The sequence below is a fragment of the Atractosteus spatula genome, chromosome 7 (assembly GCF_055471065.1).
Source record: "Atractosteus spatula isolate fAtrSpa1 chromosome 7, fAtrSpa1.hap1, whole genome shotgun sequence".
NCBI lineage: Eukaryota > Metazoa > Chordata > Actinopteri > Semionotiformes > Lepisosteidae > Atractosteus > Atractosteus spatula.
In genome coordinates, this window is record NC_142712.1 from 57,882,061 (window position 1) to 57,900,482 (window position 18,422).

General features: G+C 37.8%; 1 protein-coding gene across 1 annotated transcript in view; it reads right to left on the bottom strand.

Annotated features, from left to right (window-relative positions):
- Positions 1-1,474: 1,474 nt before the first annotated feature.
- Positions 1,475-18,422, bottom strand: part of LOC148831493 (NT-3 growth factor receptor-like) — a 138,412-nt gene continuing 121,464 nt past the window's right edge. Inside the window, exons 12-13 of the mRNA XM_088920031.1 lie at positions 8,052-8,210; positions 1,475-1,660 (exon numbers count right to left, since the gene is read on the bottom strand). Coding sequence (XP_088776157.1) covers positions 1,475-1,660; positions 8,052-8,210 — 345 coding nt within the window. The remainder of the gene's footprint in view (positions 1,661-8,051; positions 8,211-18,422) is intronic.

Below are 18,422 nucleotides of genomic sequence, written 5' to 3' on the forward strand. Positions count from 1 at the left end.
TTGTCCACCTTATGAAGACTTTCCATAATTACACAACAGGGATGGGTCAAAATCTCATTAGAACCCCCATTCTGTGTTCTGGATATAGGGATTCAAAGGCATCAATGGAAAAAAAAGTGGATAGAAAATGGCTTTTCTATACTTTCACACTGAGTTCATTAATTGGTGTTTCTACAAAGAAAATTATCTTTCTAAGTTTACTATCAGGTAAATGTTCCATAATTTCTTCCAATGAAGTCATGTGGCTTTCCTGTATTGCTCTTCCCTTTGACTTCCATAAAACACATGAGCTATGGTTGGGGAAGGAGTATCTGTTTTACACTAGGTAGTCTTTCCAGGAAACACCAGACATGCACTGGAACAAAAAGTGCAATGGTATGTCACCTGCTGTTGTGACTTGACAGCATGAAATAAGAAAACTTTTATAAGGGCTCCTTCCTCAGATCATCTGGGGCTCCTTACCATAGACTGCCTCTTCGTGCATCTCTCAGTTTCTCTCACTTGTTGCCTCAGCTACTGATGTGCCCCTCAGCCAATATTAAGGTAAGATTACACATTATAAGTGTACCTGTGTGACAGAAATGAGGTGCTCTAACTGAAAAAACATACATTCTCTGATAATGGCCAAACAAAAGTGAGAAAAGCTTCTCAAATATTTATAGAAATAACTCACCGTAACGGCACTCCAAGGAACTAAAATAATCTAAGTAGGGAAAGAAATAAATTAACATAATTCTGTGACACTTATATAAATTTACATTATGTACATTGAATTATTAAATTAGGTTGTCCAGATTGACCTGTGGGTCCCTCATTGCTAAGAGTTCTTACTCTTACTGATTTGTTTTCCTTTGCAATGGAAAATCCGTTTGATGCCTTTTCCAGCATCAGGGATACGATCCAACCAATCAGAAGGCAGAAAGGCTTTTTCAGGAAGTCCTTGCCACCTGCCTGACTTGGCCACTGTAAGCAGTCATTTCCAAGCAGTGACACACCCTTAGCAACAAACATGGGAGACATCCACACTTCGGAAAAAAAAAACTCAACAAACTAACGAACCAACAAAATAAATAAAAATATATATATATTATATAAAATAAAAACCACAGGGCAGTCGAATCTTTCATCATCTGTCTGGATACTAAAAAGCAAACATATCGGTTTCCTTGGTTGTTTTTCTTCTGGGTTTTTTGTTTCTTTTTGAAGGAGGCCATTTTCAAGAATAAAAGATGTATCCTTTTTGCACGGTATAATTCTGTACATTTTATGTGCAGGTAAACAAAATCTAAAAGTGCTTTATTTTTTCCTTGTAAAGACTGGTATCCAGTGTATCGAAAGGTGTAGCAGGCACTTAAGTCCATCCCCGTCATGTAGGTGTTTTGACTGTGGAGTAGTAAGGTACACGTTGTTTGGTTATTCCTGGATTGCATTTGTCCACCTGCTGCAGAGAGACAGGCAAGAAACCCAGCCATTGCTAGCCCAGGATGTCCAGATACACAGGTGTGGCTTTACCCAAGGCATAGAGAATCTTCTGGATGTCCTTGACGTTTAGCCTCTGCTGTGGTTCCCTCTGCCAGCAGCCCAGCATGATGTCATAGACCTCCTTAGGACACACGCGGGGTCTCTCCAGGACCCGACCTTGTGTGATGCATTCGATGACCTGAGGACAGGAGAAAACACAGGTCAGAACTCCTGGCAGCATGGCACCTACTGTAGGAACCAATGGAGTGATGTACAACCACAGGCAAGAATTTCGATTGCTACATTTTTCTCACTAGAAAATCTAAGAGCTCAAACTACATCTTCGAATATCTTCATCAACATTTCTATCCCTTTTTAACGTAGATGTTTTCAGTTCTTTCTTGCTGCTCATGATAGTCAAGTATTGAATATAGCTCAGATAAAAACAAACGCAAGAAGCCACAGCTACAGTACATCAAAGCGGGTGCCAGTCTTCAGGTTTTGTAGGGATCTTTGATACAGCCTGTCAAAATAGCACAATTATAAGCACTGGGTCATAGAAAGCTAATTTTACCATGTCCAGTTTTTCTCTGGGCTAAGAGAAGAGATCTGTACTTCTCTATAGATTTCCTGGTTCATGTTCGAAAGATGAAAGTACAACAACTAAGTACAGTGAATAAATAGACTTCCCAAGTTTACGGCCTGCAACACACATTTTAAAACAACTGAGTCACAGAGACAAAAAGGGACACAAAGAAGCCAGTCTCCCACAAGGATGTTCCCAGAGGTGAAAATAAAATGAAATCATGTCTATTTGTTTTAGTAGTCTGGAGGAGACAGTTTGCTTGCTGTGTTAAATAGGAATATCACATACTGTACAGTAAGAAAGAAGAATGAGAGATGGCCATCCATAGCTAATCTTATTTTCTAAATGATTTCAGCTCAGGCAATATAGAAAGCAATTGGTAGAGATTCTCAGACCTTGACCCTCAGACTTTGAGGGATTTAAATCAATCAACTTTTCGACATCAGCTTTGTTAGTTACTTGAAACCTACAACATTTGGGGGGAGGGGGGGATTATTATTATAAATTAAAGGGTCTAACAAACAAAATCGCATTTAAAATATATTGTTTTGAATCTTAAATGTGTTAAATGCATTTTGTAGTTAATTTACTTTATTTAAGCTCTAATATAAAATTAAAAAAGTTTAAAGTTACTGTATGTACTTGCAATTAATTCAATAGTGGGGCAACTGTTAAAACAAATTATACCTCCCAACCTACTTCTAATTCAACTGACTGCTGTTAGATCTTTTGGATCAACGGTTTCTTCTTCAACAGAGCAATCCAGATAGCACAAGCGTTTAAGACTAAGGAGAGAGAAAGAGGCTTGACCTCCCTACAATTAAACTATTATACATCTGAATCCACAAGACTGGTTCTTGTAAAAAAATGTATTTATAAAATGCTTTGGCTGATCCTATGGGTACATTTTCAGCATGTGTGACTGAATTGACTTTGATTTATTCTGTTGATTTTGTCCAACAAGTCTGGGTCTGCACATAATGAGAAGAGTTGGCAGAAAGCTGGTCAAATACAGATTGATGGAGAAAAATCTACCCCATTGAATAGCACATATTTAAGTTTGGATTAGTCTGTCACAGTTTTTTTTTTACAAAAAAGAGTAATGAGAACATGGATAAGCATTGATGCTATGAAGCCTGAAGACCTCTCTACAGTCCATAAATGACAGGTATTGACCAAAAATTAACAGCATCCAACAAATATAGTATTGTACCACTAAGGTTAGTGCAGTGTCAATGCCAAGGTATTATTGGGCTTGGTGATGCCTGTGACATTGTGATAATAACAATGTGACATCTGTCCTTCCGTGGAAGAACGATCTACTTTTGTTTATGCTACAAGTTAATGCTGTAAATTGCAGTGTAGTGTAGTATAAACAATCTGCATTTCCCTCCATACTGGTAAAGAGTTCTAAAATTGTATAACAATCAGCATTAATAATAATAATAATAATTCCTTACACTTATATAGCGCTTTTCTGGACACTCCACTCTAAGCGCTTTACAGGTAATGGGGACTCCCCTCCACCACCACCAGTGTGCAGCCCCACCTGGATGATGCGACGGCAGTCATAGTGCGCCAGAACGCTCACCACACATCAGCTCTCAGTGGGGAGGAGAGCAGAGTAATGAAGCCAATTCATAGATGGGGATTATTAGGAGGCCATGATTGGTAAGGGGCAATGGGAAGTTTGACCAAGACGCCGGGGTAACACCCCTACTCCAATAAAATGGGATTATTAATGACCACAGAGAGCCAGGACCTCAGCTTTATGTCTCATCCGAAGAACGGAGCCTTTTTACAGTATAGTGTCTCTGTCACTATAATGGGGCATTAGAACCCACACATACTGCAAGGTGAGCACCCCCTACTGGCCCCACTAACAACATTTTCTGCAGCAACCTTATTTTTTCCCAGGAGGTTTCCAAACCAGGTACTGACCAAGCTCACACCTGCTTAGCCTTAGTGAGTTGCCAGTTGTGAGCTGCAGGGTGAAATGGTTGCTGGCAATATCTAGACCTGATGGAGACGGTATGTAAATTGAAATGCCTAGTCCATATTTTAGAATAACATGAAATCAACTTATACAAGTTGAAATCACTAGGAAATCAACTATACTAGTTTCTGTTTAGTCATAATTTAACCTCTCCATCACTAATCTATGGCAGTAAAAGTAAAGTCAGGTCTGAAATAATTAATAAATAAACTGATAATTAAAGTTGACATACAGGCTTCTTTCAAAACACAGCTGGATGAAATACACAGATCAATTAGATTCCAAGATTTATGCAAGGTCTGAATGTCTTCTTGCTTGGAACCTACAGTATCTTTTCTTCTTCTTAAATTCTCAAGAGTTTGCCAACATAAATGCAGTGCTTGACTCTTACACAGTTAATTTTCATTCAGTGTATTTGGTAAGATACTGTATGCTGAACTGTAACTTTCTTAGAGTCCTCATTTTGTTTAGTTTTGTTTTTGGTAGCAGCTAGCGACAAGGACAATTATTTTCCTGAATTTCAGAAATTATGTAGTTTCGCACTGACATGTTAACCTGCCTTTCAATTATACTGTCCTGCATGCCCCCCTCTAAGGCTTTGTATATATATACTTTGAATACTTGCTCTCACACGAGGACACAAAGACAAAAAAACAACTATTTACAATACTTACTAAATATTTAAAACTTTAAAACATAAAACTTTTAATTTGGCCTCTTTGTTATTTTTATGTGTTTATTGGCTTTATGATATTTTAAGCTACTATGTATATTTATATAATTAAATTTTAAATTAAAATTATCTGTTTTGATTTTACTATTTACAGTATACACACATATTACTAATTCTGCATACTGCAAGTAATTCAAAAAAACATTTTTTTTTATTTTGTATATCTCATTTGGAGTTGTGGTAGCAATGTGGTAATGGCATCCTGTCTCAGCAATGTAATCATTATATTTAAAGAAATTGTATGTTGCTAGTATGCATAGAGTATGATTAGGTCAGGAAAGGGTTAACAAACATTTAATACTGACCAATTTGTCTGAAAACCACACGCAGCTGCAGTAATTCAAAGGATTCATTGCACAGCAAATTGAAATGTTAACAATTTCAGTTGTGTTGATTAGTTTATAGTCATTCCATGAAATTAATTGGTTTCTGAGAACGTCTGTAACACCTGGCATGTTAAAAAATTAAGGTCCAACCCAGGCTCCATTCACAGCATGTACTGTAATCCCCCTTTTGGAAAAAAAGATTGTGTACAGCCACATTACATTTCAAAACAGTAGCTAGTCTATGTATTGGATTTTGATGCACATTCTAAATGGCTGCATCAGTATCTAATGCTTGATTTGTACCTTCAAACATTTAGAGAAAATCTGATCCAGGACTAAAAAATCTGATAAACGTCCTGGATGATGTTGCTGATCACTTTGACAGCAGCTGTCCTTGCACATCTGTTGCTACTTGTCTTCAAGATGAACAACCCCGGCTTCCCACCTGACATTTACGCACTGATGACATTACAGTATCTTTCTGTCACTTATTTCACTATAGTGCTCACCTTGAACACACTGATAAATGTTTGTTTTTGCATGGTATTTTTAGATAATTTAGGAAAACACCTACAACTCTTTGTATAAAGACGTTCACCCTACTTGTTTCAACCACAGATGTGCCAAAATACAGTATCTGGAGTACAAAGTCATGCATTTTGTGTAGTATGGTTTCAAAACCGATGGTAATGCAGACATGGCAAGAACTGTAATCACTGTGAGAGGTGGAAAACTGCAGACTGGGAGAGGCAGACAGGACAGATGAGAAATTAAAGACCATTTCAGTGTCATTAATAGCATGGCTTCATTTTTACATGAAACTGGGAGCATAAAATTGACCCAGACGAATTCCCCCATCATGCTTCACCATATTCTGTCTTGCACAGCTTTTAAAGTGGTTGTGCATCCAAATCTGCACCTGCACTAGGTGTTACAGGGTACACGGCCACTGTGTACTCAGATGTTCTTTCAGCTTAGCATTATCTACTATCAATTGCCCCCCCCCCCCCAGTAGCATAGGCTTTCATCATAATCACATCTCCTCCAGGTTAAACGTACTGTCGCTCACAAAGGGTGCACTAAAAATAGACAGCTTTGCTAGTCACACACTTCTTTATTTTTCACAGGTGCGTCACTGTCACAGATTATAGCTTCCAGAAAGGGAAACGCTGTGCTACTGCACTTTAAAGTTAAGAGAAAGAAAGACATTATTGTACTTGACAGGGTGCAGTGCAGGGCAACTAAGCTTTTAACAAAACTATACTGCAGTACATTGCAAAGTGTAATAGAGCAGAATGTAAACATGGTAAAGTGAAAGCTAACCTAGTGAATAGAGACAAAAAAAGATGATTTTAAAAGCTCACATACTGGCCTTGGTAAACATATACCAAAAGCAAGTAGTGTACAATATAATGGTTAGGACTCTCCTTGGGAATACCTTGTTTTGTTTTAACTAGATCATGTGAAAAGTCAAAAGGTGGAAAACTTTTCACAAGCACAAAATGTTTAATCATTTTAATTAATAAAAATTAAAATTAAACTCAACATAGAAATATTTCTCTAATACAGCTATTAAATAGCCAGTGAAGCAAAAAATGTACTGTAATTTAAAAATGATTTCCAGAGACCAGCCAACATAGTTTATGATAGAAGAAGATATTTTAATCCTCTATTTCTCTTCAGAATAGGTATCAATGGAAAAAGGAGTTATAATGTCCAGTTGCTAAAACAAGTTGTTTGCATAAGGATATATTTTTCCCTCCATTGTTCTCTGCTGTTGAATTCAGCGGTATATAAAATTAAAACAAATAAGACTCGAAGAGCATTAGGAAGGAGCATCAGCATAGCTACTGCATCAGATCATGCAATTTCACTGTCTGTCTTGTGACCTATAAACTGTTAAAATGAGAAATGGACTGTTTGTTGTTGCCAACAGCAGCAGCTCAAATCACATAGTAACTGTCTCTTAATTCTTGGTTCACTACAAACACAAATGGATCCCCCGATTTTCTACTCTACTGCAGTACGTCCTCGACAGCTAACTGCAATGCCTCAGACTCAATACACATCTGCACTTTACACTGTTTGCGTGGTCTACCATGTTTTTGTCTCACTACTACAGTACATATTTACTATATGTCCCACAATATATTTGTTGTTCCTGTTGTTTTTATTTATTATGTTTGTAATGTACTCTCTACATTGTTTGGTGTTGTCTGTTGTACTGTGTATGTCCAGAGACATCAACGAGAATAAGAATTTGAATGTACTTGTACATATGACAATAAACTCCTCTGCTCTCTGCTCTCTACTCTGCCTCCCTGGTTTCTTTTGAAAAAAGAAGAATCTACTACCAGCAACCAAATGGATGGACTGAATGGCTCCTCTTATTAGTAACTACTTTATTTGATTATTAGTTGTGTACACTACTTTCTTTCATTTTTGAATTTATTGCATTAAGCTGACTCTGTATTTCACTTTTTACTTGGTATTGGACAACAACTTTTTTGCAGTTCGCTCAACATTTATAATTCAATAAAACCATTGACCATGACCCAACTTGGATAAGGGTTTCAGCCCAACAGAGACATACAATAAGAAGATAGTCTTCACCCTTATGACAGAAAATAAGAGGCACTCATAGAAAAAAAAAGAAATAGTGTACATTTTTAACAAACAGCCTAAAAAGATGATCCACTAGGGCCTTAAGACCACACTTCAGTGTTGTCCTTGGATCAAGTATCTGCTGTAGTTCAGATTAAACTCCTCTCATTTGTAACTATGTTGTTGTGCAGTGGAGAGCTCAAGCAGCCATTTCTCAGGGAACAGGCCTATTTTGTTATTTTTTGATTTGGACAGAATGTGTGTGTATTACAACATACACGTTGCAGCTGTTCTGATCCTTCCTGGGGAAGGAAGAGGAGGGACAGAGGCAGCTCCGTACTGTACCTCGTTGTTGGAGAGCTGAAACCATGGCTGTTTCCCAAAGGTGAAGATCTCCCACAGAATGACGCCAAAGCTCCACACGTCGCTGTCAGTTGTGAATTTACGGTACATGATGCTCTCCGGGGGCATCCATCGAATTGGGAGCATTGTGTGACCTCCGACCTGCCAGAGAGAAGAGCATTTGTCATGCCTGTTGTGGGCTGAAAGCTTCACTTAGTTCATATATAGTTTAAAAAAGAAGAAAAACAACAACAACCATGACTCAAGAAAAACTTTTCTTTACTCAAAAGGTTGTGGTTAGAGCAAATGATTCAGCTGTGCTTTGGAAAAAAAATATGCTCAAAATACTTCTACAAAAGGCTAGATGAAAATCAATAAGCGTGATCAACCAATAAGCAAGAGGTGCTTTTACTTTATATCTGTAATCTTCATGAAGTGCTTATGTCTAAGGCATAATGCGTATTAACACCATTTCTCATTGCCCTCATGTGGAGAGCACACTGCACGTGATATGCTGAAGTTAAGGGCAATACTTTTTTTGTCAGAAGAATTGCAGCTAGATGGAAAGCAAATGGTTTGTGGAATAAGTTGTGGTGAGTGCAGGGTAAACATAAAGTAAATACACTGTCTGTGGCTTGAAGTCAGTCAAAAAATCACAGATTTTAGCCTTGGAGACTGAAAGTTCAAATCAATGAGGCCAGTAAGCTTCATTTGAAGAAGGAAACCGAGCATGAGGAAAAGTTATCTATCGAAATCTGTCTGGCAGGTTTTAACCAAGCAGCGACTTAAAAACAGAATCTCTGTCTGAGCCATCGGCAGGCCAGATATTAATCAATTAAATAGTAATGCATTAATCATCACAGCACTCAGCTTAAATTAGACTGGATTGTTTTGAATCAGGTTCCTATTCATTATTCGTTATTCTCCAATAGGGAACTGCAGGGGATCCTGGAAACATGTGCAAACAAGAAATAGAGTCTTGTCATATTCAAACTCTTGAGTCGCTTCTCATTCTCAGATTCCAAAAGTGTCACTTCATGTCAGCTTTCATTGTTCCACAATGGTCTTGCAAAAGTACTGGTACAGCCTGGACTTTGATGCTGGTAGATGGATGGAAGGAATTATTAAGCCTCTGTCTGGTATGACCATCCCGCTCAGGAGGCCTCTGTTGTCACAGGGGATGAGTACCACATCTCTTACAAAGAGTAAGTACTGAAGCTCTTCACTGCATAAAGTGCTTGTAGAATGAAAGTATTCCATTCGCTCAGATTGTCACCTACAGCAGAATGATTGTCAATCACTCTAGCTCAATACATTTTCACTGGTCAGCTACTGTGGATGTGAAAACAATCCAGAACTGTAAATGCTGAAAAACAATCCCTCACATTATTCTTTCAATCACAAGTAATATGAACCGCTGAGTCATCTGTGGGTTTTAGATTAAGAACTTCTTTGAGAAAACGTTAAATTGTACTGTAAATATTATTATTATTATTATTATTATTATTATTATTGAATGTTGGTCATTTCAGTCTACTATTTTGTGGCATTTACGTTAAGGCTATAACAATAGCTTTAATAAGATTCTGCTGACTTATCGGTAAATTGAATAGTAATACTGCAGGTAATATTGATAATATCAGTAGGTAACACTGATAGTCTCCATTTCTACAGCTGGACATATTTCCTTCTGTTTACAGATCTATTTCATGTGCTATATGAATACTCACTATGCATAACAAATGGCTTTGGGGATAAAAGATTTTATTTTGTGATTCAATCAGCATTTGCTACAAGACAGTATATAATCTTGCAGAAATTATTTTTGCCATACATCTACTGTACATATTTTTAAAATATCTCTAGCTCATATAAAAGTATTGAGGAATATGATGTGTAACACTAGGAATTGCATAATTTGCATTGTTACCATGTGGACATTTTAACAAAATGTGTGAAATAGCTTATAACACATTTACATTATTGATTTATTTCCAGAACCTAAGAGAACAAAAATCAACAAATACTAGGAGCCTTTATAAGCATGTCCAGCTCAAGTGGAAGATATTTTTATCTACTTAAAATCCAAGTCTCAGAGGTTTAATTTTGGCATTATAGTATCATATAATAATATGACACAATGTATATAAAGTAATATCCTGATCAAAATGCTAAAAGCATTTTAATCTAGAATTGAATATATCAGCCTAATGTTTCTTAAGACCAATTTTAAATATACTATATATACAGTACATACTGTATATACTGTACATTGATTTTTAGTGGTGGTGAGAACATTTTCAGTTTTTAAAATGCCATAATGCCATTGCAGTGCCAACACTTTTGGTCCTCATGTAAATGGTGAAAATTAATTTTCAGATACAAAGGAAAAGGCTATTTGTTTCTTTGAGATCAAACAAATCCCATAATTATTATTTCTATCACATCACTATGTGCACAAAGTAGCAAAACTGTAACACTGGAAGCTCACATTTGCCTGCAGAGTGTCACACATTTAATCTGGAAATAATCTGGATCATTTTCTCTGGAAACATTTGTGCAGAGAAAGTGGGGGGTGGGGGTGTTTTTGTAAGTTACAGACACTCCTCAATTAGTGATCAATCCATTTCTGAATTCCCTTTCAAAATCTCAAAGAGGAGAACACTTTGTCAGGATCCATTCTGACATATTTGAGATGGACAGAAAAATACAATACATGTCTTGGATTGAAAGACCAATCACTACCTCAATTGCTCAATCAATCACTAAAATCCAATATGCACTCCTGAATAAGCACAGTACGCATCCTGTACTGTGATGGATCTTCACACTCTCTCATGGATGAAAAATTCTTAAAATGATGATGATGTCTCCAACAGCAATAAACAATACAATTCCTCTTTTGAAATATTTAGATTATTTATTACATACTCTATAATTATTTTTCATTGCATCATATAGTGTAGCTTTACTGTCACTTAGTCTGCCAGAGTAACATTGCTTCCTTTCTGTACATAAAAAGAAAACACTGCACAGATTTTTCTCTTTCTTTCTGTCATTTCTTTGACTAGTTGAGTTAGAGACAGGCTAGCAACTTGCCACACTGGCTGTGTTTGAAGCTTTTAAGTAACATGTTTAGATTTGTGAGATTGACAGATGGGCCTCAGTTAGTTCTGGCCCCAGTGTTTTCTCAGCTCAGTGTTGCGAGTAGTTCAATAAAGATGTGACTGACAAAATCTCACCAAAATCTTCCTCAGCAGGTGGGAAGGTAACATATATACTGTAAATTGGTGTCTTTCTTGGATCTGTGAAAAGAATCAAGCCAAGTTCCTGAGATGACTGAACATGGGCTATGAGCTTTCTACTGTAGGTCTAAATGAACACCTCCAGAATAGACCAGAACATCTTCGGTTTGCTGTACAAGAGCAACTTCATTGACCTTTTGGGTGTCTGGGAGTCTTCAGTGACATCAGCGAGAGATACACGAATCCTCCAATGGAGGCCACCTCTCCTGTGTGGCATTGTGGAGCACACAGAGGTCACACCAAGAGAGGAGAGTGTACACAGGAAGGAACAGGAGCTGCTGCAGCAACCTTAGTTTATTAGCAACTGGGAATTTTAGTTAATGTGGTTATAAAATAGTAAATAATGAGCACATCCAAATCAAAAGGAAAAGAAGTATACAAGCTTATGTCAGCATATTGACCTTCCTAATTACAGCTGTTTGTTGATGATTAAGGAGCCAAATGGGGCTCAGCCATGTTAGCACTTTATTAAACTTTCAACTAATAACCTTTTCTTCCACTAATGACTTATTTCTAGTTGATATGTGTGTAGTTTTAAGCTTGTTGTGTCTTGTGACAAAAAATGAAATAAAAAAGACCACTATTATTTTGTTGCTCTGTACTACAGTAAATGGTTATTTGCTCACTGCTAATATTTCTATCATTCTCATAAGGAAACCTTCAAAAATTCTTTATAATAACAAGGACACATACTGTAAGTCATGTGTTTTAAAGGAAAAGTCAGCATTACATGTTTCTATCCATGACTGCATGTACAGTAGGTAGAAAAATGTTTTATTAATATGGTCTTTTCTGATTAATACTTTTTAACAGAACTCCTACAGTAATATTCAATGATTCCTATTGATTTCTTGATGATCTCTACTTTATATTACTGAATTCTATATGTTTAATAATTCAACAAAGCTCTACTTGTGGGGGTGAGGAAAACTAGCAGCGCAATGTGTAGTTGAGAATGGTGTAAATATTGCAGTAAAGTACCAGTGAAACTACCTGCCCTTCGCTCCATTAAATGCTATACAAAATTGATATAAAGAATGGGGGTCCTCAGGGAACAACATTAGAGTGTTGCTTTTCACAACTCCGCTTCAGTCTCTGTAATTTCAGAGCGCTCTGCTGACTGCAGGACTGCCTACTGCATCCCGGCACCACTCAGCTCTGCTCCCTGTCAACCCGCAGTCGTTTGGAGTGGCAGCTTTTTATATAAGAACACACTTCGGCAGGGTGATGACAAACCATACAGTAGCCATAAAGCAAAGAGACTGAAAGAGAGTTTGAAAATCCTAAGAATCCTCTAATTGCAATGGCACAGATCATTAAAATTGCCCCCAAAACAAAAGCAAAACAAACAATCAAGTCCAAAAATGAGTCTCCTCATTTTATATATTATATTATTTCAGGAAGCTTTGCTTTCATCTGCTGTATGTCGGCACACAAAAGTATTTGACCATAAAAGAACAAAGAAACTGTTTCTTCTTTTTCAGTGCAGAAAGGAGGGAGCGAAGGTGGCAGCGAGAGTATCTATTCATATTTCTCTCTGAGAGACTAGAGTAACATCTGCCTTGGTTTAGTGATGTTTGTATTTTATTTTTGTATTTGGGCAGTAGAGGAGTTGAAATGTGGATGAATGGAACCGCGGAATGAGTGCTATGTGGTCACGTCTCTGTTTTTGAGCACTTCAATTGAATTGTATTAATCAGAATGATTTTCCCCAGCACGCTTCCACCCACATTTCTTTGGCTGGGTAAATTACAATAACCATAACGCAAATTAGCTGGGGTCTTCTGGAATATCCCAATTTAAATTGGTTGTGCGATGAGACAAATGCCATCACTATCACCTTGGGCTGTATGGCAAAGCGATCACAAATAATATGTGCCAGAGAACACAAATAACACAGCCAGTAATTAGCCATATAATTCCACTCAATGTCATGTCTTCATCACAGCTAGTGCCAGTTAGGAGACAAATTAAACACCTTCTTGTTTGAAAATGAACAGGATTACTGAGCTCCACTTCTCTCCATGCTAGGGTAATTATTGGATTTGTTGCTGGGGATCAGTCAGGCACCATAAGGGATGGATTAGGGCCCCCAGATGAGATGTTGTACACAGGGAATTGAGTGGTTCAGAGTTACCAGTGGGGCACAGCCTGGCTTGATGAGTTGCTGGGTCTTAATGTCATCTTAAGCTTTTCCTTTCTGAGATATGGCCATGCAGCTTTAAGAAAATATATGAAGACCTCCCACAAGCCAAAAACCTCCCCTGCCACATTTATTATAATGTGAACAAAAACATAATGTTTCAGGAAATGTAACTGAAAATGCATGTTTGTAATAAGTCAGCAGTTGGTGTCATGAGGTAATTTACAACTACTAGGATCAGTCAATCACACAGAAATGTAGGAACATGTTTACAGAACTCCATACTGTGCAGTAATTCTCTCATCACAAGACAATAATGTTTTATCAAGTCTGTGAAAACAAGACAGTATAAAAAACACAGTTGACTGCAGTTGAAGTGTTTATCTGCTGATAGTTGGAAAGGCTAGACAGTTTCAACCTGTCAAAATGACAAATGTCACAAAAGAGGAAAAAAAAACAAAACAATGCCGAAGGCCTGTGTTACCTTATGATCATTGGTGTAGCCTACTGCTGCAAGATATGGTGCAGTAGCTGCACACAGGATCTCAACATTAGAGCTTCATGTAAAATTGGTTAAGAAAATACAAAAATGATTCACACAAAGCACAGAAAGGAGTCAGCAGTCAAACAGGCACAAAGGAAGAATTGAGTCAGGGGTATTTTACCCTCTGTCCCTTTTTTTTCCTTTGAGCTTCTCTACCATTAATAATAATAATAATAATTGCTTACACTTATATAGCGCTTTTCTGGACAATCCACTCAAAGCGCTTAACAGGTAATGGGGACTCCCCTCCACCACCACCATTAGAAAAAAGTACCACAAAAACAAACAAAATTTAAATAATTCTTTAAACCTATATACTCCATGAAACACACAAAAAGATTATGTAGTGTGATAAAACCTGCAGTAAATGTTCTAGCTTTAATTATGTCCAGTGCAATTTACAACTAACATGACAAAAAACATAAGTACAGATATAATACATTAAGATAAGAAACCTTTGCAATTTTGTTCACCACAGAGTAGTTACAGTATAATTACAACTGTTCAGATTCATTGTAGTAAACTAAGTACAGACACAACTGCACCATAACCTCTGTTGACAGCAGTATTATATATTATACGTAAAGGTGCTGTGACATGCCCATTAATATTTCCTATGCTTATGTTCATAAGCAATGTGTGTTTTAATAAATAACTCTATGGTAAAGTTGCAGTTTCTGAAAAAAATGCTATAAGAAGCCAAGTCTACTATAATGACAGGAAAACAAGACAAACGTTTCTTTGCCTAGCAACCTTCTCATTTCCCCCTTCCCCCACACACACAATCAAAAGAATTGCAGCAGAGTGTAGCTGTTCTGTATGACTGCAGCAAGAATGCAACTGAGCTTCACACTTTGTTGTTAATAGGCTGCAAAACAGCCATGTCTTTACTACAGACAGCAAAAGATTGATGCTTATTGCAACTAAAACGTTATAACAAGCTTCTTTTAAGGGTCTGTTGACATAATTTCTCCCTGTGTCTGACAAATTGTGATACGCAATTGCAATATGTCTCCTAGGTGGATGTTAAACAACGAGGGTTACTGCGCAGGGCAACTGGTGTTCACTTAAACCTGTAATACTACACTGTATAAATTGCTTGGACTAATGGAGATGTCCATTAATTTTTTTCAAGAGGAACATTTCTTTTGCATCAGACATGGGGGACAGTCCTGTAATCAGATAACTCAGTGAGAACACAGAGCACCTCATTCGATGACCCGAGACTCAGTGTGGCTCCTTCATCATCCTGACAGAGCCCTCTGGTTGGGCTGATGGAGGAAGCATCGGCTATCAGAATCTCATCATACATGTACCCTCAGATTCCCTCTCCCTGCACAACTGGGAGCAGACATCGATATGGCTAGTCAGCGATGTGAAGGAACTGTGTACTGGGCAACTTCTTCCTTCAATTTAGAATCACTCCATCCAGGGAATGTGTCCAATACACTTTACAACCTTCTAATCTCTCAACTCTGTCACTATCTCAGACTGTGAATCTGGCAAAGATGCTATCAGTCTCTGTAGGCCCTGTTTCCCAACCCTCACCTATTTTACATGTCACTTGTCAGCTTCCCAGAAGCACATTCTACTTGTCTGCTACTGTGTAATTTTTAAGGACTCAAGAATTGTATTTTATTTTTTTAAATGTCTTTTTTCCTTTAACCTCCAGTGTTGTTTATATAATGATCTATAGTGTAGCTTGTTACAACTGGTTGCCAGAAAAATTTTGATGTACTGTAGTTATATCTGCCAATGAATTTTGCACATACTGTACAGTACAGTACACTGTATAATTAACATTAACAGAATGGCGAAAGTAAGCACAACAGGTTGTACAGCAATGCTCACCCAATTCCTGGAGAGCTTCAAGAGTCACTCTGTAAGAACCATTTATAGATTTGCAATTCCTCCTGCAGTGCAGTTTCTAGTGCAGAGGGTAATCTCAGGTCTTTTCCAGATTTTATTCTCTAGTTCATCTCCGAGGTGAGATCAAAGGCAGGGTTTAGACAAGCCTATGAGATACTGATTGTCTCTAAATTTCACGCATGAACTTCTTTTCTTTAAAATCTCAGGGCATGTTGCACTTTACAAAATAAAAAAGAACCAACTATCTACAATATAGCCACAACAGCATACTGCCACTTCCCCCTTCAAACGTCAGGGCATCTCTCTGAGGTGCAAAACAGGTCCAGGTCCACAAGCAACGTTCCACTGAAAGTAAACATTGTCTAATACTCCTTCTATTTACTTCACCTCACCTTTTAGTCCTGGGACCACTGGAGCTATTTCAGTGTAATATGTATTGTCATGGACTTGAGAGTAGGCCTGCCATAATATCCCTTGTACTTGCAGTTCTCTGTAAATAGAAAAATATTGTAACATCTGTAGTCTGATCAGGTTTGATGGATGATAGTTTAGAGGTCAGACAGTCTGTTTTTACAGTGTTCTATTGTTTAGCTGGGCTTGGTCTATTGCTTTTCATTTCCCTGGCTTGGATTCTAGTCTGGCATGTTCCAGTCTTACACTTCTAAGCTTTATTTGAACCTCACGGATTATGGATTTTGGAAAAACTGAAGTCTCCACTGATAAGATCACTTTATTGGCGATGTACAATTTCTTGCATTAGGAATTTGTCTTTTTGCATACCCTAACTTCCTCTCCATGAGACACACAGACAGGGGGAGAAGCTGGGGGTCAGAGCACAGGGTCAGTTATTGTACAGCACCCCTGGGGCAGCTGGGGTTAAGAGCCTTGCTCAGGGGCCCAACGGAGTAGAGGATTCCTCTGCCAGCTGCGGGATACGAACCAGCAACCTTCCAGCCACAAGCACAGAGCCTTAGCCACAGAGCCACTGCACCGCCCCAATTGTACTGATTGTACTGAAGGCCCTACTGTACATCTGATTTGGCACTAAATAGTATTCCATGACAAAATCAGTCAACTTTGATTCAGGTATCTGAATGGCAGGAGCTGAGTCTAGGAAGCAGATGGCAGATGGCTTTTCAGTAGTACAGTTGACCTATAGCACTGACCCAATATATAACAAAATGACTTATTGTACAATATATTACTGAAGTAGGCTTCGCCCCATATGCTTGATGCTACAGTACAACTGTAGGTTTAATTTATTTTTAACCAGCACTGAATTTTGATATCTCTACGTCCTTGAAAACCTTGAAAAGACCAGACTGGAGCCATAGACACAGGTGATATTAACACGCAGCAGTAGCGTCTTTAACTGTTGGATGACTACATTTATAATGAGAAATGTTTACAATTTGAAGGCAGAGTGCTACAGAGTCAGAACATTGTCCATAGTGCATGTGGCAGATGTAAGCTGTGACATCTAATGTAGGCATTGTAGTATAGAAATGTTCTTCACAGAAAACTGGTAGAGTAGATCATAATATATCAAATGTTTCAGACATACTGTAGGTAGTAGTTTTTAGTCAAGGCAAAGCAGAGCAGTGTTCATGTCTGATTGCTCAAGCTGGGCATGGGCATTGATGATGAAAGATGTCTAATCAAATTACAACTCAAAAATGAATTTGTATTCTAACAGTTATTCTGTTTATATTCTAAATGTAACACTACAGACATACAGGTATTGTGCATTACATTGTGTATACAGGTATACATTGTGCACAGTCTGTAACTGTATATTCTGCAGTCAAAAACAGGAACTGGTACTTAGTGTCTTAACAGCAATAACTAGATGTAAATTTTTTTCAGGTGGGTAGCTGTGTCAGCATGTGTAGACTGCAATGGAACAAGGAAAGGTTAATTCCATGCTGAAAAGAGAAGATAAGAAACACAACATTTCAGCTGTGGAGCCTTCCTCAGGTAGAAGAAGGTGACCTGATGAAGGCTCTACAGCCAAAACGGGTTTATTTTCAGAATGGAATAAACCTTTACTTGTTCCTTTATAAAATGTTTTCTTCTATTTATGGGGGGGGGGGGGGGGGGTGGACCTTCAGGCTCAGCAAACACTAGGGGGCGTGCACTGGCTATTATTGACTCATTCACCAACTGTCGCATTTTTAAGGCTCTATATTATAGTGATCAATTAGCATTCTCCTGTGGCATTAAAACAAATTGGGCCAGAAAACACATTAAGCAAAGTAAGAGGTTTGAAAAGGGATGGAACTTTTATCTCCAAAAATGTATGATGTACATTTGTATGAATGAAAATTATTTCCTGGCAGTTACAGCATTTACAGACTTTTTCAGAGAATTAAAGAAGCCCTTTCATTTCATGCGCATGTCACAGTTGTGCTCCTGAAAGCAATTAGACAGCCTAATGGATTCTTTTCAGAAACAGAAAATTTTCTGGGGGACTTTCTTTTCAGTCCAGCATTGTTTGCCTAAGAGTTCAACAG